We start from the raw sequence: 25,346 nt of genomic DNA, 5'->3' as shown, positions 1-25,346 counted from the left end.
TCTGATCATAGTGGAGAACTGGAGCTATGCCAGCTATCGCCCATCTGTAGATGGTAATAAAAATAATATATAGGGGCACATTTACTAAGTGCTCTGCACCGCTTTTCGACGCACTTTAGTCGAACTGGTCACATTCTGCAATTGTGGCGCACGCAACCCTTTTGTGGAGCAGTTGCGCTGGTTTCTATGCAACACAAATTAGGAGGCAATGCCATCGGTCAGTCCGACTGATTCTGACCAAGCACCATATTTAACTTTCAAATTATGTTGCACGCAGTATGTTAAAGGTGCACCACAAAAAAGATGGTGAACTCTGTCGAACATGTGCCGGGAAGCGACACATTCATGATTTCTGATGAATGCCCTGCATTTTCAGGGAACTCGAGTGACCTGGTAAGTAAATGTGCCCCATAGTCCTTTAAGTGTAAAGGTTAACAGCCATCAAACCAAAGTTCTGTGTCTCCATCCTCCATGACAATGACAACCCCTCCCCAGAGACACAATCTTTGATGATGGGTTTTTATGGCCACAAAGGGGCTCACATTGGTCCCTAAGGCGGCATTCATGGTCCACCTGAGAGACCTTGCAAGATAATAGTCTGCACAGGAAACCTTACCGCAATCAGTTATTCTACGCCCCTTTTGGTAAAATACCCTAGAGCAATTGTCCCCAACATTTTTATACTCAGGGACGGGTAACCCCCTTACCATGCTCCCTGCTATAAATAAATTGTGTGCTCGAAAAACACTCATATCTAAACCCATATAATGTCCCATTGCCTGATGTAATATGCCCCCGTTCCTGCACCTACCCCTTTTTCTGTTTCGCCCCTTTAAAATTCCCCTTTTTATGTAGCACCCCCTATATAGCTATCCATTTTTCTGTAGACCCCTTACTCTCATCTGTTTCTGTTTTCTCAAGGCTGTTAATGTGCCTGAAATCTAGTACCACGTTTTGTAATATATTTACAAAAGCCTCATGGCCATGGCATCAGAGGTGTGGATCTGACTCATTGGGGCAGATTTACTTACCCGGTCCTGTCGTGATCCCGCGGTGTGTTGTCCGACAAGGATTCGGGTCTGCCACGATTCACTTAGATCGTGTGTCCGAGTTCCTGCATATGTCACTTCTGCACCGAGGTCCGCCAGAGTTCACCTGCTTCTTCCTGGTGCTTGATCTTGCGACACAATTCCTTTTTTAATTTCCGCTGTCTGTCCGAATCCGTCGGGTTGTCCGACGGCCACTCCCCCCAATTTCTGTCGCATGCAAGCCGGCGCCTATTTGCCACAATCCGATCTCGTGGGGAATAATTGTGAAACCCGACTAAAGTGCGGCGTTCGGACCCTTAGTAAATGTCCGCTTAGCGTGGGATTTAACATTTGAATTTGTGTCGCAAGCCATAAACTTACATGCACAGGGAAGAAGATGGTGAACTCCGGCGGACACAAGCAGAAAATCGGGGACACAATCTGAATCGCGCTGGAGTCCATGAACGTCGGACAATGCACAGCAAGGATCACTCTAGGAACGGGTAAGTAAATGTGCCCCATAATCTTTTGTCAGCAGTGAATGTAATGATGGTGTTATGTACAAAGCTAAGACCTATTGTAATCCTGTGTGTGATGGAAATGAGGTGACTGCTGTATGGAAAACCAAGCCTAGTGGCCAAAGTGAAAACTTACTTTTTATTTACTATAGAAAGTTTCAAGGGATATTTTTTAAGAAAATATGCTTAACCAAAGGCACAATTATACATTTTTTCCATTTGTCCCCATTAAAAATGTGCGGCTTTAGAAAAAGTTACGTCTCTAATGAAGTGATGGTTAAAAAAAAAGTACAGTCATTGATACCCCATTGACTTTTTTAGAGGACACATACCATTAATAATTATGACATTTTAATAACACCATTATCTATACACATTGGGCACATTTACTTACCCATCCGACGGAGTGATTCACTAAGATCATGGTCCAAATGTGTTCACCCTCTTTTAAGTGGTGCAAGTGCATGGGATTGCGACACAATTTGAAAGTTAATTACCGCACTCACTCACTCCGAATCAGTTGGATCGTCTGACGGCACGCCCCCCCCCCCCCCGATTTGTGTCACATGGAAGCCTGCGCAGCTGAGCCAAAAATTGATTGTGTGTGACACAATCCCAGCGCAGACACCTTAAATACCTGTCAAAGCCATGCAATCCCCAAAAAAGACGAGCAGTCTGACAAAAGTGCGATCCGAGACCCTTAGTAAATGAGCCTCATTACCATGGACACTTTGCCATTCTAGGGTTTTTGCTTACTTTACCAGATTTCTATTATAGTTATTTCCTACTCTGTCCCATTTCTAGTAAAAATAATCTAAACAAATATTAATGTAGTAAATTCCATCACACATATTTATAAATAATAAGAAACATTTTGCACATTTGTTTCCTGCTTCCCTTCTTCCAGGAGCCTGGAGTCATCGGGTCTTTTACGCTGAAAACTAATGGGCCTCTTTCTGAAATGTTAAAGCTACCAAGTTTATTAGGTTCATTACTTTACTAAGCATTCGCTGCAATATTTTAATGTGCCCAGTACAAATACCACAAGTATGCCAATGGAAAAAAAAAATCTACTTTGATAAGATAAGAAGATAAAGGATTTGTAGATTAAGATTTCTCTGTATGCTTGACCACACTAATAAGTCACTACAGAATACTGTGCCGCTTCAGACTCGCATGCTAAATGAGCATGCCAAGACTAAATGAAATTTACAGTGACTGAATAATCAGCACTTTAGAATTTCATTACATATTAATGGAATTGTCGATTGTCTTTGAACTAATTTCAATGTAATTTACAATGACTTCTCAAGACAAGGTCTCATAGATGATGATAGCGATGTCTTTTTCCTGCTGTAAAACACAGGCAGAGGAGCTTCTCTTGGTGTGTACTAAATATAAAATCTCTATATTTTATTTAAAAGGAATCTGTCAGAAGTTGTAACCATACAAAGCTCCCAACAGTTCTAGGTATTTACCTGGAGAGATTTACATCTGTGTGTGTTGTTAGTAGCAGCAGCAGTAGGACTGTAGGTTTGTAGCTGGACTTCTGGTGCACTGTTGCGTTAAATCTCCTCACTGAATGCATACCAGCCCCTTGAGTAACTGATGCAGTATTGAAACAGAAACCTACTTTAGCAGGTGAAGAGATTTTACACATTGAGTGAACCAACCACACACAGAAAGGTACTGTTACACACACACAGGTAAATATACCTTCTATTTTGCATGAGGAAAAAAGACGCTCCCCTCCACCCCATGAATTAGTTATATTTAATGGTATTTTTTTAAGCTGTGAAAAGCACAATTTGGATATTCTCTTTCTTCAGGAAAGAAACATATTTTGGTCTAGGTGTATTCAATTTGGCAAAGAAGGTGCTTTTGCTTATTAATGTACACTCTGTACCCCCAGATAAAAACCAATTTATTAAGCAAAAAAATGAAATATCACATGGTCATAAGTATTAGGACCCTTTGCTGTGACACTTATATTTAACTCACATGCTGCCAATTTGGTGAGATGGTTTCACTCCTTCTTTGGAGTCCAGCTGTGTTTAATTACACTAATTGGACTTGATTAGGAAAGGCACCCAACTGTCTATATAAGACCTCGCAGCTCAGAGTCATGAGTCATGAGGTCTAAGGAATAACCCAAGAAGCTCAGAGACAGAATTGTGGCAATGCATAGATATGGTAAAGGTTACAAAAGAATTTCTGCAGCACTCAAGGTTTTTAAGAGCACAGAGGTATCCATAATCCTTAAATGGAAGAAGTTTGTCTTGCCAAACTAAGCAATCATGGGAAAAGAGCCTTGGTGATAGAGGTAAAGAAGAACTCCAAGATCACTGTGGAGGAGCACCATTGATGCAGTAGGGAGATGGGAGAAAGTTCTACAAAGTCAACTATCACTGCATGCATCCACCAGTCGGTGCTTTATGGCAGGGAATCTCGACGGAAGCAGTTGATTTCACTATCCCCTCATCCCAGGACAGTGGGGAGAGGAGGATAAGAATGCAGCTTCTGATCTCCCGGAGAAGGAGGGGACACAGCCCACACATAAAAGGAAATAGTCTTCATCCTGTATATCATACTGCTGTGCTGTCCCTTCTCCTCACTGACCTGACTGTACCCTTGTCAAAACGTAGAGAAAAAGAGGTGGTGTGCAGAGCAGGCTTGTAGATACTAGGTCACTAGATTACTTTATTAAATTGAGCAGCTTCTGGGGAGTAGGTGGACTGTGTGTTGACAGACTGTAGTCAGAAGAGACCAGACATGCATCTCAGCTCATGGTTTCCTGTAATTACTGAGCAAAGACAGGAGCAAGCACATTACATAGACCACCCCACCACAACCCACCCTGGAGACCACATCTCCTGTTGCCTCCTTTTGTGCCCTATGGTTTCATCATCACAACCAGAATGAGCGACTGAAAGGAGATCCAGTGAGTGTAATTGTGGTAATCTTCTTTTATTTGTTATTCATGAACTCCATCCCACTAAAATCTACTTTAAAAATTATACTAGTGAGCCTAAGGGGCTACCTTAATACCACTCTGATCTGGCTTTACAGACTGTTACACTGTTTCACATTCCTCCTGCTCCCCCAGCACAAGCACAGTGATTACCTCCTGCTATGGGAGTTCGGAAGAAGAAAGGGAAAGGTGAGACAGTGTAACAGTCTGTAAAGCCAGATCACAGAGGGGCTAGAAAAGCCCCTCAGGTTCATCAGCCATATTTGTATGAATATCAAATATAAGAAGATTACCACAGTCACAGTGCCTGGATCTGAAAGTGTCCTGGTTTATCATTCTATAAGATAATGACCCTGCTACTTCAGAAAATATGATTCAATTTTACTAATTTAGTAGCGCAGATGTTGCATAAATATCAAGCATTAGGAGTATTTCAGATTAGTAGTTTACAATGTTAATGTTAATTTGTTAATCCACTGAAATGTAATTATCAGGCTGATCAGCAGGATTACAGAACAGGTTCAGCAATGTTTTTTATTGCTGGAGTGAACACATACCAGGTATCTGGAAGCTGTGGAAGCCAACTGGCCTTTCTCCATTTCCTGCTTATTCTCTGGATTAAAATTTACCTTATCAAAAAACAACAACCTGGTTGCAGAATATAACAGTTTGTGAACACTGTCTGACACACTAAGACAGTATTGCAAAGCATATTGACAGTGGAATTAATTATGATAAAACACAAAAAAATACAACGCAATTAAAACAATTACAAAAAATGGATAGTTTTGTTTAATTAATTAAACAAGAATAAACATATTGATATTCCTTAAATACACAATTATGAGTAGAAATTGTAAGCATTGTGTTATAAAAGCTTGCCTTTCTATATTCTTATTATCAAGGATCCCTAGACTTTGTTAGAACAGAACATCATTTTTTAGTAATTGGTAACTCTATTGGCTTTTTTTTTTTTTTTAGAAAGAACAGAGTAGAAATCAAAAATGTTACCTACGTAAAAACTCTGAGTATCTTCTAAAGTTCAATGCACTGCAGGTTCTTGAATGGAAACCTCTATTATTTGACCACCAATAAGGACAACAATCTACATCAAATCTATCATGAATGTGAGACATAGTCCTCTTAGAAAAGATTGATTTATTTTCCTGCTCTATCTGCAATCTTAGCACCTGAAAATCTAATAAAGACCCAGAAAGGAGCAAATCCCCAGCAGAATGTTTAATTTTGATTCAGTGGAGAGGTTGAACATTGTTCATGACTGGCACATTGCCAGCCGGAGGAGAAGGAAGAATTGCCACTCTTGGAGCAGTGCACTTTGATGTAGTAAAGTCGATTAGCATTCTGTGTCCTATAGCACTGTAACACATCATATGGATGTCTTACTTTTGTTTTGCAATTCTCACAGAACTTTCTTCTATTTCATTATAATGTAGCTAAAAGTATTGTTATTTTATATTATTTGCATTTCCTTATCTTCAAGGGATGCTGCTTCTCACTTTTGGGTAGGATAACATTTTCTATTGCTTTTAACAAAACTGCAGATAAGAACAGTGCAGACGATAATTGTTAACTTTGTAATATAGTTTATTAAAGTGTTAAAATGTTCATGTGTCCTTCTCTGCTGCTTTTTTTCTTAATTATTTAAGCAGTTTGGATTTTACAGGGTTCACTGTGCGCCCCAAATGACATTTCTACTTTATTCTTTGGGTTGGTACGATCATGGGCATACCAAATTTATATAGATTTTATAATGTTTTCATACATTTACAAAAATGAAAACCTCATAAACATTTTGCCATCTTCTGGCACTAATACTGTATATACTCGAGTATAAAGTGCTGAAAAACCCTAACTCGGTTTATACTCGAGTCAATGAAAAAAACCTCTGTACTCACCTTTCCGCTGGTTCTCTTCTGTACTAAGTTCTGGGTGCGGCTCCGTCTTCGGCTCTGGCGAACAAACCATGACATCAGCCGATTGCCAACATCATAGTTTGTGCGCCATCATCAGCACACACTATGATGTCAGCAAGTGGCTGATGTCATGGCGTGTGCAACGTAACTGTGCAGGGAGCAGGAGCTGGAGCTGAAAACAGAAGAGGACCTGCGGGGGCATCGGAATGATAAGTACAGAGTTTTCTTTTTTTTTTTAGGCTGGGCAGGGAACACAGGAACTGCCTATATACGGGGTGGGGGAAAGGCACTGGCTATATACAGGGGGAAGGCACTTGCTATATACAGGGGGCGGGAGGGGCTGGCTATATACTGAAGGGGCACTGGCTATATACTGTGGGCAGGCACTGGCTATATACTTTGGGGCAGTTACTGGATATATGCTTGGGGGAGGCACTGGCTATATGCTGTGGGGCAGGCACTGGCTATATACGGGGGGCAGGCACTAGCTATATACTTTGGGGCAGTCACTGGATATATACTTGGGGGGAGACACCGGCTATATACTGTGGGGCCGGTACTGGCTATATATTGGGGGGCAGGCCCTGGCTATATAGTGGGGGAAGGCACTGGCTATATACAAGGATCAATAGTTTTTTCCAGTTTTTTGAGTTAAAATTAGGGGCCTTGGCTTATACTCGGGTCGACTTTGTGTGGTGTCATTTTTTGCGACTTTTGATCACTTTTTATTGAATTTTTAATAAATTTTTTAGGTACTTAGGTACTTTAACCCTAGGTTGTCTTATTGATCCTACGATATACTGCCATACTACAGTATGGCAGTGTATGGGGATTTTTCACATCATCTTTTACAATGTACAAATCGCACATTGTAATACATGAACTAAAATCAGAGAGCCTCAGGTCTTTGTATGACCCAAGGCTGTTATAGTAACTGATTGCTGCCCCCAAAATGGCGGCGATCACTTTCCGCCTGGATTTTAATGTCAGCAAACGCCCACCTTGTATGGAGAGGGCTCAGTCCGTGAGCCCTCTCCATACACACGTAGCCAACATGTGACATACCGATATGTCACACATCGGCAAAGGGTTAAAAAAAAAAAATAATTCATACCAATTAATAGTAAAGGAATTTTCCAGGTTATGATTTTTTTCCAAGTGCTAGGAATGATTAAAAAAATAAAAAGATGTTATACTGACCCATTTTGAAGACAGTAATCAGGCATGTATATGAAACCTCCTCATACAGCGATATAACCAAATCCCTTAGAGGAGACTAAGCATTGCTTCTTTTTATAATTAAATGCATTCCCTGCATTTGGGTAGAAGCTGGTCAATCTAAGTTATTAGTGAGGATTCTACATGTATTCCATCAAGATTCCAGAATGGAAAGTGGAAACAGAAAAAACACTTTAAGCCCTCATCAAAACTGCTCATAAAGTGGGAAAAAAATCCTCAACGAGGTGTCAACAACCAGCTTCACAGGACAGCTGCTAAAAGGCTGGGAAATAAAATTAGTCTTCTATTAGCATGCACTAACCTTCCAGCCATACATATCTTGTCTGATCTCCTGTAGAAAAGAGAAAGTGAAATTATACATTGACCTTACTGTATGTGTTGGCTAATAATTTTTGTATTTTTTTCATTGCAGGTATTTATGAGCCGACATTTCTTGTACAACTGCAGTGAACCTACCCTGGATGTAAAAATTGCCTTTTGTCAGGTGTGTGTTCCTTACAGGTAAAACAAGGTACCGTATGAATTTGTACTTCCATTTTTCCTTCCAAAATGTTCACTCTATCATTCCAGTTTCCCAACTTCATTTGTGTGATTGTTACATTGCAATGGAAGTTACACACCATTTTTCTGTTGAAATTGTTTGAGATGTTCTGGTTCTGTCCAGAAACGTGTCAGCTTTGGATGAGGGGGTTCACAGGACCTGCTTCAGACAATGAGTGGCCTTTTCAAACCTGAGAACATCAAGGGAAGTGATGTTCCTTGGTTAACCAACATAACTTCTCATAATCCAAGGAGGCCACTTATTGCCCAATGCGGGTCCTTCACACTTCCCCCCACTACTGCAGGCCCTTTAATGTGGCTCTTGAACAATGAAAGTTATGTTGCGATTGATTGCTATGGACCACTAAACCAGTTTTAATGTAATTGTTAATCACTGCTCATTTTTTAAGGATATTACTTTAACTGCAGGCAGTTAAAGGGGTTTTCTTACAAAATTTACCAGGGTGAGTACTAGGCCGTATTAGGGTCTCCCATATTATACTTGCCCCAGTAAAGTTTGTCTGTAGTCAGTGGGAGTTTCCTCTGATGTCCCATGTCATTACAATTTCCAGCAGATGTAGGGGGTTATGCAGTCATTACTGTTTGCACACCCCTCCGTCACAACCACTACCATATCAATGATTGGAGGGCGTGCCAAGAACATCCACGCACCCCTCCAACAACTAACACGGGAGAGGTAAGTACAATATAGGTGACCCTTTTATAGTCTTGTACTTACCCCGTTAAACTTCTACAGGGAAGAGAATTGAAGCTTCTAACAGAAGATTGTATTTGCACACCCATAAAGATATATTATGCATCTTTTTACTTCAAAATAAAAGACAAGGTGAAGGTATTTATCATTATAGATATGTCAGTTTTATGGTGTACAATTGTCCCCACTACCAATTTGCTCAAAAAGTTGCAACATTTGTCAACCTACTCCACTTTTCACTTTAGCCTACTTACGCCAAATTTATCAAATGCAAGTCTATAAAATTTGCTAAATTATGAACGCTGTGCAGCATTCTTGCCTGTGGATTTACATCATATGAACAAGAAGAGAAATTTAAAAAAATCAAGGTTATAATTACAGGAAAGACAGCCTCTGACTATCTTTGATCTTACAAATCTAGTTGGTTAGAAAAGGTGATGACGTCTTCTTCCTTAGATTTGGTAGTTGGACAGTTTGGAAAATAAAATCCTGTTAACCCAGGGGGAGCAACAGTGACCAAATCATAGCTTGTATAGCTTATGTTTGGGAAACAGCCTGCATTTGCTTACATACATTTGAAATAGTCAATTTCATTCTTCTTTATGTAGTCCTCTTCCTTTATCATTAATTGGGATTGTCTGTCAAGTAGGGGAACACCTGTATATATATATATAGTGGTCCCCTACTTGACTTACAGACAAACCCTAGTTAAAGACGGACCCCTCTGCCCATTGTGACCTCTGGTGAAGCTCTCTGGTTGCTTTACTTTAGTCCCAGACTGAAATGATCAGCTGTAAAGTGTCTTTAATGAAGCTTTATTGATAATCCTTTAGCCCATTACAGCAAAAAATTTTGAAACTCCAATTGTCACTGGGGTAGAAAAAAAATCTGTCTGGAACTACAGTTATAAAATATACAGTTTCGACTTACATACAAATTCAACTCCATCTAAAAAGACAATATTAAAGGATAGCAGGATTCATTTACACAATTCTGAAGCATGAAAAAAGGGCACCAAAAATACTGGTGCACACTTCCAGAGCAGTGCAGGGGGCCAGATTCGTGAAGAACGTCCACCACACTTCACAGGCAAACTGCACATAGTTTTTGTTAAAGGGAACCTACCACCACGAATCTACCTATAAAGGTAGATCGGGTGGTAGGTGGATCAATAGGACTTGAGGATAGCCCTTTTTAGGGCTAATCCTCACATCCCCGCACTTTTGTGTTAACTTTTAATAGACACATATGTAAATTTTCTTATGCAGCTACTGGGGCGTGGAGTAGCCACAGTTGAGGCTACACGGTGTGGCTACTCTGCGCCCCAGTAGTCTCTTTTCTCCTCCTACTCACAATCTTCGGCGCGCAGCTACGAGGCCCGCGCCTGTGCAGCTGCGGCTTTAGAGCAGTGACCGTGCAGACGCGGGCCTGCTGTTCTGCGCATGCGCCGACGGGAGGATCGTTGGACGAGAGTAGATTGTGAGTAGGAGGAGAAAAAGAGGCTACTGGGACGTGGAGTAGCTGCCCTGTGTAACCTACATATGTGCCTATTACAAGTTACCAAAAAAGTGCGGGGACCTGAGGATTAGCCCTCAAAAGGGCTATCCTCACGTTCTATTGATCCACCTACCACCCAATCTACCTTTATAGGTAGATTTGTGGTGGTAAGTTCCTTTAAATTTGGACCTTTGTATAAATATGAGGCTCTAAAAAACTGCATGAAGTTGAATGCTGAGTACCAAACATAGTTCTGTCCTGGTTGGTATCTACCTACAAGAATCAGATGTACGGCTCAGTATGTATCTGCCACAAAAAGTTTATCATTTTTTGGAAAAGCTCTTTGTATCTTTTGTGTTAGATCTCTTCTCCTAGCACAGTGATGGCGAACCTTTTAGATGCTGAGTGCCCAAACTACAACCAAAACCCGTGTATTTTTTGCAAAATTCTGATACAACAATTTAAGAAGTAACTTATTACTCCCTGCTCTGTCACATGTTTAAATTGTATAGGCACCTGAGGACACCAATATGGTAGAAAGAAGGAGAAGAAGTTTGGATTATTATTGTAGCTTCCTTCTAGGGTTCTGGGCTGCCTGGGACTGCAAGAGGCCTTCAGTTCTGTCTGGTGAACTCTGCGCTGGGGTGATGCTGCAGGTGCCGATGGAAAGGGCTCTGAGTGCCACCTCTGGCACCTGTGCCATAGGTTCGCCACCACTGTCCTAGCATTTATGTTGTATTCTTTGTTGCATCCGTTAAGAACATTTATGAATCTTTAGAGTTCTTGCTGTGACTTATATATTTCAAACTACATCCTATTAAAGTCAGGTTAAAGCAGGCCTCTTTATTGATTATCATTATGGCATGTTCTGTATATTCTCGCCTGCGGAATACAATATTATCAAGTGTATTTGTCATGTATTGGCCTTATGATGAAATGACTATAATTCATTTAACAAGCACCCCTGGGACTTGGCATTTTAGAAGGTTCAGACAAATTGCAACTTTCTTTCCATGTAAGGTTCTAGATGTGATTAGTGTGGTTGGATATAACATCATTACTATCACTGCAGTTCTAGACCCTAGTGTTTAATAACTGCACAGCTGAATGTAGTGAAGTCCTGAAGTATATAGAGATGTCTTACTATATTATAAACATTAAAGGGAACATGTCAGCAGAAACTGACCTAATAAACCACTACCAGTATGTTGTGAAGCAGATTAGCATCTTCCACATTATATTAAATTCAAGGCTCAGTGTTTTGGCATCATCAAGAGAATCAACTTTGAAATGAGATGTCAATTGGTTGTATAAGATCAGGAAGTATGAGAGTTTACCACCGAAGTCAAACCTCCCCCCCCCTCCCCTCCGCCTCACAGCACCTCCTCTGTTGTGATTAACATGGTCAAATCTAGGAATGATCCAACAGACTTTCATTGTTTATCTAATTCTCCATTGATGGAGCAGGAGATTTACCAGATATGCGAAGTTAAGGAGTGATAGACATTGAATGGAGCTATGGTTGGATTGAATCGAACTAGGTCCCCGTTCTTGTGATTGGTAGTCCCCTGCTGATCACATTCTTATACCTTATTTCAGGGATTGGGGATAACAATTTAACAACCTCTTCAGGACATACATATTTACACATGTACAGCCATGACCGGTTTTAGACAAAGTGGGGCCCTGGGAAAGACTAAAAGTGGGGCCCCTATATGAAACTATTTTACGAACAGTCACATTCAGTAAGATTGCTCCCTTTAGCCCTTGTTTACAAAGTAGTTAGGTAAGTATCTGTGATTTGGGACTGTAAGAGAATATTATATGAAATATACAGATGATAAGTTGATTAATAGAAGATAAATATGAAAGGTGATATAGATTTATAGATAGATGATTGTTAGATTTATAGATGCATAAATATAAAGTAGGTTATATATAGATAGCTAGTTAGATGATATGATAATGATATGAGACATAGATACAGTAGAAGAGAGATATAAGAGCGATTGATAAATGGATAGATAATAGATAAGAGATGGAAAGGTAGATCCAAAAAGATGAAAAACGGCACCACCTCCAGCAAAGTTTCGGCTGTGTTCCCAGGAACACAGCCGAAACGTTGCTGGGGGTGGAATAACCTCTAAGTTTGTTTTTTCTCTGACTGGTGAGAGTAGAGGTTAGCACCCATTACATTTGCTTAAAAGGACTCTAAGGACTGTGCTGCTGATTTTCTTTTTTTTATAGATAAATGGTTATATAGACAGATATATAAATAGGAAATAGACAAATTATAGGAAATAGATAAATAGACAGATAGATGATAGATATATAGACAGGGATGACGGATAGACGGGAGATAGATGATAAGCATCGTCACACGGGCTTTCAAGCAAGGGGTAGTAAAGGAGCAATACATCCTCTGCCCACAAAAGTCCACATGTAGGGGGCCCCTTTAGTACAGGAGGCCCTGGGCAAATGCCCAGTTGGCCGCCCCCTAATGTCAGCCCTGTGTACAGCAAAGAGAACATTTAACTTCTGTATCTATAGAGCTGACTGATAAACATAACAGGCGGACGATATGTTCTAACTACTGTGTTGGATGATATGTTCTTACTACTATGTTGTATTTTCTGCACCTGTATTTTTGTTCCCATAATTTAGCACAGATAAAGATTTGTTTCACAGAAAAACAACTATTTATCATGAAAGGCACAGCAAAAACTATGGTCCAATGTCCCTTATGGTTTATTAAATAAGATGAATCATCTTATTTAATTGCCAAAACATAGGCAGTATTGTAGACAGGAATGAAAAAGTCCTTGGTTCCTGCACAGATCCCTCACTCTCTCTCTCTTTTATATTGCACCTTTCCAGTAAATGACAGTGTTATTTAGTTTTAGCTCAAAATTCTATGATTGATGATGTTTAGTATTGGTATCATCCATTTCTTTTTCCTTGACATTTCTGTACATAAACTATGATTCATTAGATGAAACCGTCATACCATGTGAACATTCCCCAACCCTTGTAATAAAATTGCTCTTTGCAAAATATGGATGACATAGCTTTATATATAAGAACACGCTCTAATGGGTGTTCTATGTATTATTTCTTCTGGATCTGAATCTTTAACCCATTGATGAACATAATTCTAATCAGTAAGAGTCTAGCAATCTCTGTGTGTTATTATATAAGATGTTGAGAGTCTAAATCTGAATGCTGCAGATCGTATGTACGCTAATATAAGCACAAATAACTAGTGGCATAAAATATACTGATATCAGTTTATCAGTAAGGATAAGCAGTGACACCTCACCTGGAAATTGCTGAAACACCAGTTGATCATTGAAAAGCTAAATTGCTAGGATGATGCTGCCTGACTTGTGTCTTTTGCTTGGCGAAGTTTTCCTCTGGGGGTGGAATATATGGTAGACATCATAGCACTTATTCTCCACCCACCAACTCCAAGCATCTAAGACTTCCCTAGGGTCTACGGAGGGAAGTACTGTTTATCTGATAAATAGTTCGGTATGCTGTCAAGAATATATTGAAATTCCTCAGACAGCTCCACAATATTATACACAATTTTCCAGAATTGAATTAAGGTTGCATTCACACTACCGCAAGGGGGGCGTATATACGGCCGACGTATATACGGCCAATATATGTCCCCCATAGACGGCAATGGGCGGGGGATGAGCTACGCTATGGAGATGGGCGGGGGTGAGCTGCGCTTTCCCCCTCCTCCTCTCCCCGCGCACTGCCGTGTGCCCGCCGTGCTACGGTACGGCGGGCATCGGTCGTGTGAATCCAGCCTTAGTGAGTAAGCACCAATCAATAAAATCTACAACCTCTGTTCATCCGTTACTTAAAGGTTTATGACACTCTCTCAATACTACTGAAAAGGAAAAGCTGTAGCAGGAGAGTTATGACACATCCTGCTCCCTCCATCTCTCCTTGTCCTGTCTCTGTCAGTGTGGATGGACTCTGAAAAGGAGACACAGGGGGTGACTTGACATTATTGAAAAGTGGCCAACCCTTTTAATCTGTCATCCAGTATTAGCCCTAGATATTTGTCACACTGAATGTCCCATGGAAGGAAGTGGTGGTCTAAAATTTTATCTATGTCTACTATTATACTATTATAATGGTTGTAGTGACCTTTTGCTGCCACTTTGAATTTAATAAAATAAAAATGAATAGAAGTGCCACACTCCTAACATTCTGAAGGAGACTTTAATTACACTGTGAAATAACAATTACTTCTACGTCAGAGAAAAAAAATGTAGCCTTAGCCTCTGAATTTACGGAAAAGCAAGGTTGCAGAAGCTCATTTTTGTCAAAGTGACACCGTTGTATTACTTAGTTGAGGAGAGAAGCTCTTTAGTGTCACTTCCCAGACAGCAGGCTCTGTTATAAATCCCTGGCTGCCTAAGTACAGTGTATTTCAGTATGATAGACACACTGCTATGGTGGAGCTCTTACTCCCAGATAATACATAGCCACAAATAAATCAAACTCATGAGACTTTCAGAGATGTGACTTTTAGATAGTTCACGTGGGTGCAATCATTTTGTTTCTAGTATAACACTATGGACTCTAAATAAAATTAGCTTTGGTATGTGGTGTCAAAATGACATTTTTCCTGTTGAATAAAGAAAAATATTTCAATCATTTTGATAAAGAATCTGGGACAGTTAATCTATCACCATATAATATACATTTTCTTAAAACTGGTCTTATTAGTAATTCCTTATGATGTATGTATGATATACATGTATAAATGTACTTTATTTACAATATATTCACTGATAAGAAAAAGGGTAGCCATGTCCTGAACCTTTTACTTTCAGGCTCCACCATCCACTATAACTCTGAATATGAGACCACCAGCATTTTATAGACATCGGCATACATTTACCTTGCACAAGTTTTCTGTTGAACTTTGCACATTCTTTTATGTGCAAACTGCTAGCACATGTATTTAAAAGAGAAGTGTCCGCATCACATATGTGTCACACGTGACCCTTTTCTCCTTTATTAATATACTGTGCGGAAAGAGCCCCCTTAATATATATATATATATATATATATATATATATATATATACCTTTCAGCAGCAGCCAGGCTCCATAATATATATACTTTCCATCAGCAGACAGTCCCTTCAAATGTACTGTCCAGCAGCAGAAGGGCTCCTTCATATATATTGTCCAGCAGCAGACAGGCTCCTTCGTATATACTGTCCAGCAACAGCCAGACATTATTATATATGTAACCTCCAGCAGATATGGTACAGTGTGGACACACTTTCTGCATGCAATGTGGTTTTAAATGCAATTCAATTGGAACAAGAAGGGGCTTGTGCCAGTCGCATCTGTGTTTCCCCTGCATGTATGCAATGTAAAACTTGGCGTGCTAGTTACCGATTGACAACGTTTTCTCTGAGGTGCAGATTCGATCGGTACAAGCCCCTCCACGTTCGTGTTACATTGGGTTTCAAAACAAATTGAGAGCGGTCCTGCAGTAGCACATTTATATATAATTATATTCAATTTATATACAATTTTCTTGTCCCGCAGCAGCAGAAAAATCCATATATATATATATTAAATATAAAGCAGTAGCGTCCAGGCCCCATTATATATATTGTCCTGCAACAGCAGCAGCCAGGCCCCATTGTGTCGGGCTAGGTTAGTGGAGAGTAGGGACAACGTCATCAGGTTCAGATCACCATCTGTCCATATATGGTCTCTACATCTCTTAGGGCTTCCCCAGACACAGGTTCTTTATTTAATTCAATAAATATATGCCCAGCCCATGATTTGAACCTACAGTCTTCTGCAAAAGAGAAAGGGAGCCTCTAGGCTATAAACTCAGTGGATGTCAGTGAGAGGATTTTATGTAACTAAGAGTTTCACTGTTACATTGTGACAATGATATACAGAGAGGGATCTTTTCAGAGATTATTATTGATATTATTATTATTATTATTATTATTATTATTGAGATGATTATTATTATTGAGATGATTATTATTATTGAGATTATTATTGAGATTATTATTATTGTGATTATTATAATTGAGATTATTGAGAGTATTAGTAATACATTTATTACTATTGAGATTATTATTGAGATTATTGATATTATTGAAATCATTGAGATTGAGATTATTATTATTGAAATTATTATTAGTGAGATTATTGAGATTATTAGTATTGAGTTTATTGACATTATTATTTTTGAGATTATTTTTATTGAGATTATTTGTATAGAGTTTATTGAGATTATTAGTATTGAGATTATTATTATTATTGAGTTAATTGGTATTGAGATTATTATTATTATTTAGATTATTATCATTGAGATTATTGTTATTGAGATTATTATTATTATTGAGATTATTATTATTATTGAGATTATTATTATTATTAAAATTATAATAATGATGATAGTCTCCATGATAATAATAATAATAGTCATCTCAATAATTATAATAGCACTGTGATGTAGATGTAGCTCTATATACCAGTGCATGTAGTCTGTGTCACAGTATAAGACTTGGTTACATAAAATCCCCCTATTGGTATCCACAAAGCCAATAGCCTAGTGCAGCGATGGCGAACCTTTTAGAGACCGAGTGCCCAAGCTACAACCAAGACCCTCTTATTTATCGCAAAGTGCCAACACAGAAATTTACTTAGTGATTTTTACTCCGTGCTCTGTCACAGCTTTCATTCATATCAGCACCTGAGGACACTAATAAAGCAGAAAATAGGAGAAATTTGGATGATCATTGTAGCTTCCCTCCAGGGTCCCATAAACAGGAAGAATTGTCAGGGCCGGAACTGGAGCTACAATGATAATACAGATCTGTCCACACCTTCCTACTCCTCCAGTAGTTACTTTAAAATAGCTCTGTGCAAAGCAAGTCGTGGGCTGTCTGGGGCTGCAGGAAGATACCCGGAGTCCTGTCTGGTGATAGCCTGGGTGCCCACAGAAAGGGCACCGAGTGCCACCTCTGGCACCCGTGTCATAGGTTCGCCATCACTGGCCTAGTGGATAGAGGTCTCCATCTCTTTTACATGTAGAGTATAGAGTTTGTGAGTTCAAATCCCAAGATGGGCAAATTTTTTTATTATTATGGAGAGAATTATTATCCTCATATTATGGGGATTATTATTATTATCATTATTATAATGAAGATGATTATTAGTAATAAAAATTTGGGGCGTGACCAGGGCATGATTAGAGGTGTGGCCACCATTTTGTCCCTCTTTCTCTTACGAAAATGTTGAGAGGTATGCCGTTATATATACCATATATATATATATATATATATATATATATATATATATATGTATATGTATACTTTGGACATTTTTATGAGGTCTGTTTATAGGTATAATATGCCATTATATATACTGTCCAGCAGCAGCAGCCAGGCCCCATTTTATACATGGTATGATGTATACCATCCAGCAGGCCCCATTTTATATACCATCCAGCAGCAGCCAGTCCCCATTATATCCACTGTATACCATCCAGCAGCAGCTAGGCCCCATTATATACTGTACACTGTCCAGTAGCAGCAGACCAGCCAATTATTAAATTTATTGTCCAGCAGCCGTTCTAGACAAATTTGGGCAAAACTAAAAGTGGGGCCCCAAAATAAAACTATTTTATGACCAGTCACAGTCAGTAAGCGGCTCCCTTTAGTATGGTAAAACAAACTGTAATTTTGAAAAATTTTACAGGAGATAGATGATAGGGAGATTGATAGGCAGCATGGTGGCTCAGTGGTTAGCACTACAGCCTTGCAGCACTGGTCAACATCTGCAAAGAGTTTGTATGTTCTCTCTGTGTCTGTGTGGGTTTTCTCTGGGTCCTCCAGTTTCCTCCCACACTCGAAAAAATTACTGGTAGGTTGATTAGACTGTGAGGCCCATTGGGGAAAGGGACCAATATTTTCTGAAAGCAGACACTTGCCCCATTTTCAAAATTGCATCAAAGAGTTTATAGACATAGGCGCCTTCATGCAATTTTGATTCAAACTGAAACGTTTTATAAAAAATATTTTAAAATTTACTTTGATGCCAAAAAATTAGTACCAAATAGAAAATATTTACCTTCACATCTCCTAAATGTAATAGATGGACATGTGTAGAGTTCACAAATGTGCCCTGTTGATATGTTCACATAAATAAATCCACATAATGGGGGATATTTATCAGGACCTCTGCGCACTAATCGCAAATGATATCTTATTGCTAGCTTTTGCGATTATTTTCCCCAATCCGCCACCTTCACGCCAGTGGGGCGTGAAGGGGGGGCCCGGCCGGCCGAGCGGAGGGCGCGGCCGGACGGGAGTGGGCAGGCGTGGGGGTATGATAAATATCCCCCAATATCACTAAAACTGTAATAACTAGATACCTGCTTTTGAGCTAGAAATTTTAAGACAGTCACAACCTGCAAAATATAGCAATAAAACAGTAAAGGTGGCATAAAACCTTTATAATTTTGAAAGCAGACAACCAGGAGATGCATTTGACAATTAACATTCAAAATTTCCTCTAAAATATGTACAAATCCAGATACTTATATAACTTATATACTTTCCTAAAACAGTAAAATTTGAGGAGATCATACAGACCCACACCAATATACAGTATTCACCAAAATATGCAGCAAAGGGAACTGCAGAAAATTACACTGAGCGTCACACAGATGTATCATTGTTTGCTCCCTTACACAATGTAACCCAAATAAATAACTATATATCCATAAACCGAGCTAATAAGATAATAAAAGTGACTTTTAGATGTGCAACATTGTATTATACGCACAATACAAGTGCGAAAGTGTGTTCTTAGATAGTTCTGCATAGAGAAGGGTTAAAAACATAAATATTAGTTGATATTATTCCTTCTCAAAATGTAGTAACATATAAAGTGATTTCTTCCATTATATGTGAGGTGCAGCAGCTCCTGTGTGCAGCAAATTCTCCATGTAGACTGATGGCTCAGAATCTGGTGTGGGGGACACTTCAGGGGACTGGATCTCTGGCTCTGTGACACATAGAACCTCACTTCTTTTTTCCCATGAAAGAAGAGACTTTCCTCTTTTATATGAATTTGTGTTTCTAAGTGTTAGGAAAAGGGAGATAATAACTGTTAAACTGCCATCGGGAGTGATTTTTATATATAAAAATGGCACCTGATATTCTCAATTTAAACCTGAATATCTCTGGATCCAGGGCACCTAGAAAGACAATTCAAGCTTCATTTGATTCTCCCCTTTCAGTGGGCCCTGGGCAATTGCCCCCTTTGCCTACCCATAGCGCCGGCCCTGCCAGCAGCCATTAAAAAATAACAACTTGTTACTCACCTCACTCCGGCGATGTGGCAGCTCCTGATCTGGGCCTCTGTTGTTGCAGAGAAGGTGGAGACCCATCTGCATGCTTTGCCATTGCTGAAGCATTGATTGTACGGAGACAGAGGATGAAAACACGTCTCTGTCTGCACCGCTCTGTGTCTTTTAGACACACATATCATTCATTTTCAGTTCCTTCTCTTGGGCTCACACCTGCCGATGCAGATTCTTTCCAGGGGATGCAACCGCGACCGTTACGCCCTGGGTCTGTGAAAAGAACAGAGCACACACTTCTGATTCTGGACATGAACTATATCAGTGGCATATAGCGTAAATTCTCCTGTTATCTTCAGTAATATTTTCTATGGTGTGGTACTATATAATAAAGTAATGTTACATGGTGTATGACTTCCTCATTGCAATCTTCTTATGTTGTGTCACTATGTATATGTCCAACACCAAACTGGATAATTTGCCAGTAGATGAAACGTGTTTTGCTTCTTAGAATGTACATGGTGTGCCGTCACCACTAGTTTTCTTACAATGTTGCTAATAACCTCTTTTATAGTATTATGCTGTGTAAGAGCTACAGAAATTTTATAGTGTTTCTATTTGTATGCATTTTATAAAAAATTTCATGTGACATAATAAAAGAAAATAATGGCATCCCACAATAATCTTTTATATTTTTATTTTCATCAGGGATTCAGTAATCAAGTGGATGTGTCATATATTGCCAAACATTACAACATGAGCAAAAGCAAAGTTGACAACCAGTTCTACAGTGTGGAAGTAGGAGATTCGACTTTCACAGTGCTGAAACGCTACCAGAATCTTAAGCCAATAGGTTCTGGGGCTCAGGGAATAGTTTGGTAAGTGAATAAAGATTATTATTTTATGAGCTGAACATATGCACTGGATTTACATGGAATACATTTCTGGCTCCATACGCTGTATGGGTTCTGCCTCACCGCCACTGATCATGTACTGATGACCTATTCTAAGTATGAAATCTGTTTGGAGGTTGCAAAAAAAACCCTTAGGCTATATTCACACTGCCGCAAGGGGGACGTATATACGGCCGACGTATATACGGCCCATATACGTCCCCCATAGACGGCAATTGGCGCACGGGGCCCTACAGGAGCATGTGGCACCGTACTGCTCCATACCCAGGAAAAAGATAGGATATGTCCTATCTTTTCCCGTGTTACGGCGCCGTGCGCCATACATCCCTATGGAGAGGGGCGGGGGTGAACCTCCTATCCCCGCACGCTGCCCTGTGCCCGCCCTGCTACGGTACGGAGGGCAACGGCTGTGTGAATATAGCCTTAGGAAATATTCTAATACGGTATCTTTCTTTTCTATGTAACATTTACACTATTACTAGTTATATGTTTTAAAATCCAGAATAATAATGTACACAAGGTGTCCAGATGTTCGCATCATTCTTCATCTATGTTTTTCCCCTAAGTATCATTGTAGCGGATGTAGAAGAGAGAATGTTGCCTATAGTCAGCCTTCCAATCTAATAGAGTAACAGCATGTGTTCCTAATGCTAATGTGCCCGGGAACTTGGTTATATGCAGCTTATGAATAATGTCACAATGCATTTGAAGACTCTCATGGCGTTTAGTTATTATAGCAGCTATGTAACACCAGTCAGAATAGAAACAGAAAAACCAGGAGGCTACTGAAATGTAAAGAACACTCTGAAAGCATCTTTCTGGGATATACTACTAATGTCTGATTTGCAGGGGTTTGATCTATGACCAAAATGAAGGTAATGTGGTAGAAAGTGTTGTGCCAGTAGGATCCTATTGCCTCTGCTTATAGGTGAAATCTAAAAGGATCATGTAATCCTTATGGCTAGTTCACACAGTATTTTCTATCCGGGACAAAATCCCTTTTCCATTTAAATACATTTTGTTTGCAAAAAACAAAAAACATATTGGTCAAGTTCTGCTTTGAGACAAGCCAATAACTAGATATAGCAATATACAACCAATTAGTAGCAGGGGCCCAATGCAAAATATCTACTGCTCCCCTCACATTTGGGGAGAGAAACCTTTTGGGCACCATAATGTTCCTGGACATGGCTTCATCTGTCTGAACCTTCTGTACACACCACTCAAGCTACACCACTGCTCCTGAAGGTACATTCACTGGTTTCTCATGCTAATCCAGTATGGCTCATAAGCCCAAAAACTAATAGTTTCCCAAAATGATGGAAGTTAAAGATCAAGGTACATCTTGCTACAACTGACTTTGAGTTTCTATTTAATATGAATGAGATTCTATCTTGCTGCATGCAAGCAGATTTCCTAGAGTGGAAAACAGATTATGAGGGAAGGAGGTAGAATGGCAAGATCCAAAAGTATGTCAAGAAGAAAGAACTGATAAGAATTATTACATTGTTTCTTGCAGTCACTTGTAACACAGATTTATTCAAAGTTTGTTGAGAAGAAATTGACCATTAAAGGGAACCTGTCACCCGCAACACCCCCACCCCAAACCACACACAGTACAGTACCTTTTAGATATCTTTATACTTGTTTCACTAATGTCTCTATCCAAATCAAGGATACAGTCAAGCTACCCGCCTCCTAGCTGACACTTACACTACTAACCCCCCACTACTCTGGAATGAGGGATATGTGAGTCACTGAAAGTAATTCCTGAGGGAGAAGGGAATGAGGGAGCTGAGAGATGTTGGCTGTGTGTGACTTGCTGAAGAAAAATTAGCTCCCTCATTCATCCCTCCCTCCTGAATTCACTTCAGCAAATCAGACACAGCAAGGACAGCCAGTCTCCTTCAACTACCTCATTCTTGAGAGGGGCCGGGTTAGCAGTGCCAGGAGCAGTTAGGAAGCGGGATAGCGTAACTATATGCTGGAAATTCCCCTCTTCCATGACTTCAAAAGAGCACATCAATGAAAGTCTTTTTTAGAGGAATGGTGATTCTAAGACTAAATTCACATGAACGTGTGCCTGCTGTACCGTAGCACGGCACTGCTCACCTTCGCCCCTCTCCGTACAGAAACATAGCGCACGGCGGCGCCGTGAGCTCCTTGTCGGCCTTTAGGGGATGTATATACGACATATATACGTCAGACGTACATACCTCCCCCAACAGCCGTGTGAATGAGGCCTAATGGAAATATCCATGGAAATCAGTGAAACATGTTTGAAGACATCTAAAAGGTAGGCCAACCATTCATCATCCCCTAGGAAATATAACCCAACAGCATCTAAATTAGTTTGTCTTAAAAGGACCTGTCATTAGGAAGGTCATTTTTACATGATGACAGGTTCCAGGCAGGGTCTGGCATGTTGGTTTCAAAAATATCTTTGTGGTGCATCCATTTGGGAGGATACAGGAATAGGGAATAGACACTTTTCCTCAGTAAAGAAAAAATGGTATTGATGGTTCCTTAGAGCCTCATTCCTGGCTCTTTGTTTTTCTTTACCAATTCTCCCATGGCCTGGCAGCAGTCCGATCCAATTGCCTAAGTGTTCACATGTACAGCTTAAGTGACATAATTCTATTGAGCTTCAACAAATCTTAGAAACGTTTTATTGATGAATCAGTTTAATCCATTGTCATTGGAAGCAAGGATATGTTCAGGCTAGTTGAGAATAAGACCTGTTTGTTCTGTTTCCGTAGCTCCTATAAATAATAGTTGACATCTTAGCTCTAAGCATTATGTTAAATGGTTTTATTGCTGTGTTAAATCAACTTTGCATTCATGTATTACTGCTCAAATTAAGCATATCAAAAAAATATTAAAATTCGGTATAATGAATAAGAATATTTCAGAAGTTGCCATATTGAGTTTATTTCAACTCCATTCACGGAGTATACAAAATTTGCAGTGATTAATTGTGTCTGACAGATCCTGCTTTCTTGCTAGATAAATTGCTTGTCTTGTTACTCCTGAAGATGAAAACGTATTTGCAATGCATACAACAGAGAGGACAAGTGAGAACACTAGTTTATAGGAAGTACAATCGTGATTGTGTCCGTCTTATAGGGTTGGGTGCAGTGATAGGATGCGACACATAAGCATAAATACAACAGTAACCATTTACAAAGCAGCTTTATACAATCTTTATACAATTGCTATGGTCTCATGGGTTCTGGTCCTACCACACAGGTACATAATACTGTGGTATATAGAATTACAGGCGGTTCATGTCTTAAGGACAACTGGCTTACAGACGACCCCTAGTTACCGATGTCTCTGCCCACTATGATCTCTGGTTATGCTCTCTGGATGATCATCCTTGTCCCTATGATAGAACAAAATTTCAAAAATCCAATTGTCACAGGGACAAAAAATTATTTGCCTGGATTAGAATTATAAAATATGCCAATTCTGAATTGCATACAAATTCAACCTTAAAGGAAATTTACCATTTGTTTTTATGCATTATGAGCCACAGATACCTTGAGAATGCTGTAGCTACACTGATGTAGAAACAAGTCTTGTTTAATCTCTGAACTGAGTTGTTTTGCTGAAAAAACTATTGTAAAATTATGATAATGAGGCTCTGTCGCTCCTGTGGCTGCTCTGGTGCTCTCCTCTTAGCACTGCTTTAGCCTTGTCCTGCCCAGCATGAGCAGTATACGTCATCACTGTGTTGTCCCTGACACGCAGAAGTAATCAATCGTTGCACCATCCCCCAGTTGCTGTTTATGAGTCATTCAGCTCTGGTTGATTAGTCCTGTCTGGACAGTTCAGGCAGCTCCTGTGTATGTGGAAGTAATGTGTACTGCACCCAGCTTTCCCAAGGTCCTGAATTCTGTAATTGATTTTGAGCAAAACCACTTAGTTCAGGGACCCTAGCAGCGCCCCACATAGTCCATCCAGGCAGAAAGAGGAAATGAGAGAGCCAGGGGTTTATCGACAGGGGAGTACAGGGGGGAGGGAGACAAGGGGGGTAGCTGGGACCACCAACCAGCACTTTAGCCTTATGCCAGCAAACCGCAACTGTTCAAGATTGGTAAGAGCTTCATAGGATTCCATAAGGTCCCCCGCTAGTGCTGTGGCAGCATTTCTTCTATCGAACTCACAAGAAAACAGAAGTATGCCACAAGACCAAAAAAATATATAGTATAAACAACTTTTATTAATATGAATTACACCACAACACAAAAAAACCATAAAAACATTTAAAAGTGTGAACAACACACAAACAAACAATCCAGCAAGGGGACCTAGCATGTGATAGTGCTGGTCACCCCTACAAACCACCAGCTCCCCCTATTGAGATAACACCCCCCTAGCCGCACAAAATCCAGAAATGTATCTTATAGTGGATAAAATATCCAGTGTATGTGGTCAAAGCTCATAATCCCGGGAGAATCAACAAAAAGTAAACCAGCAATCCTCCAACAGAACAATCTATAAGCAAGTGCAATGAGGTATATGTACAAGATGGATCCACATATCTACCTGCTGCAACCGGGATGAACGCAAAGGGGAGGTGAGGGGAAGCTGGGGCACACAGCCCACAGCATTT

At 39.8% G+C, this 25,346-nt stretch overlaps 1 protein-coding gene across 5 annotated transcripts in view; it reads left to right on the top strand.

Annotated features, from left to right (window-relative positions):
- The window catches only part of MAPK10 (mitogen-activated protein kinase 10), a 144,090-nt gene that overhangs the window by 55,080 nt on the left and 63,664 nt on the right, over window positions 1-25,346 (top strand). For 3 of the 5 annotated variants that reach the window (XM_072116133.1, XM_072116124.1, XM_072116160.1), the window contains exons 2-3: window positions 8,103-8,174; window positions 20,523-20,692. In XM_072116133.1, the coding sequence (XP_071972234.1) occupies window positions 8,103-8,174; window positions 20,523-20,692 (242 nt within the window). Of the gene's footprint in view, window positions 1-8,102; window positions 8,202-20,522; window positions 20,693-25,346 lie in introns of all 5 variants that reach the window. The other 2 variants (XM_072116151.1, XM_072116141.1) reach the window with 2 other exon arrangements.

The sequence above is a fragment of the Engystomops pustulosus genome, chromosome 1, assembly GCF_040894005.1.
Source record: "Engystomops pustulosus chromosome 1, aEngPut4.maternal, whole genome shotgun sequence".
NCBI classification, from domain to species: Eukaryota; Metazoa; Chordata; class Amphibia; order Anura; family Leptodactylidae; genus Engystomops; species Engystomops pustulosus.
Note: the sequence above shows the minus strand (reverse complement) of the source record. Positions and strands in the feature narration are given on the sequence as shown.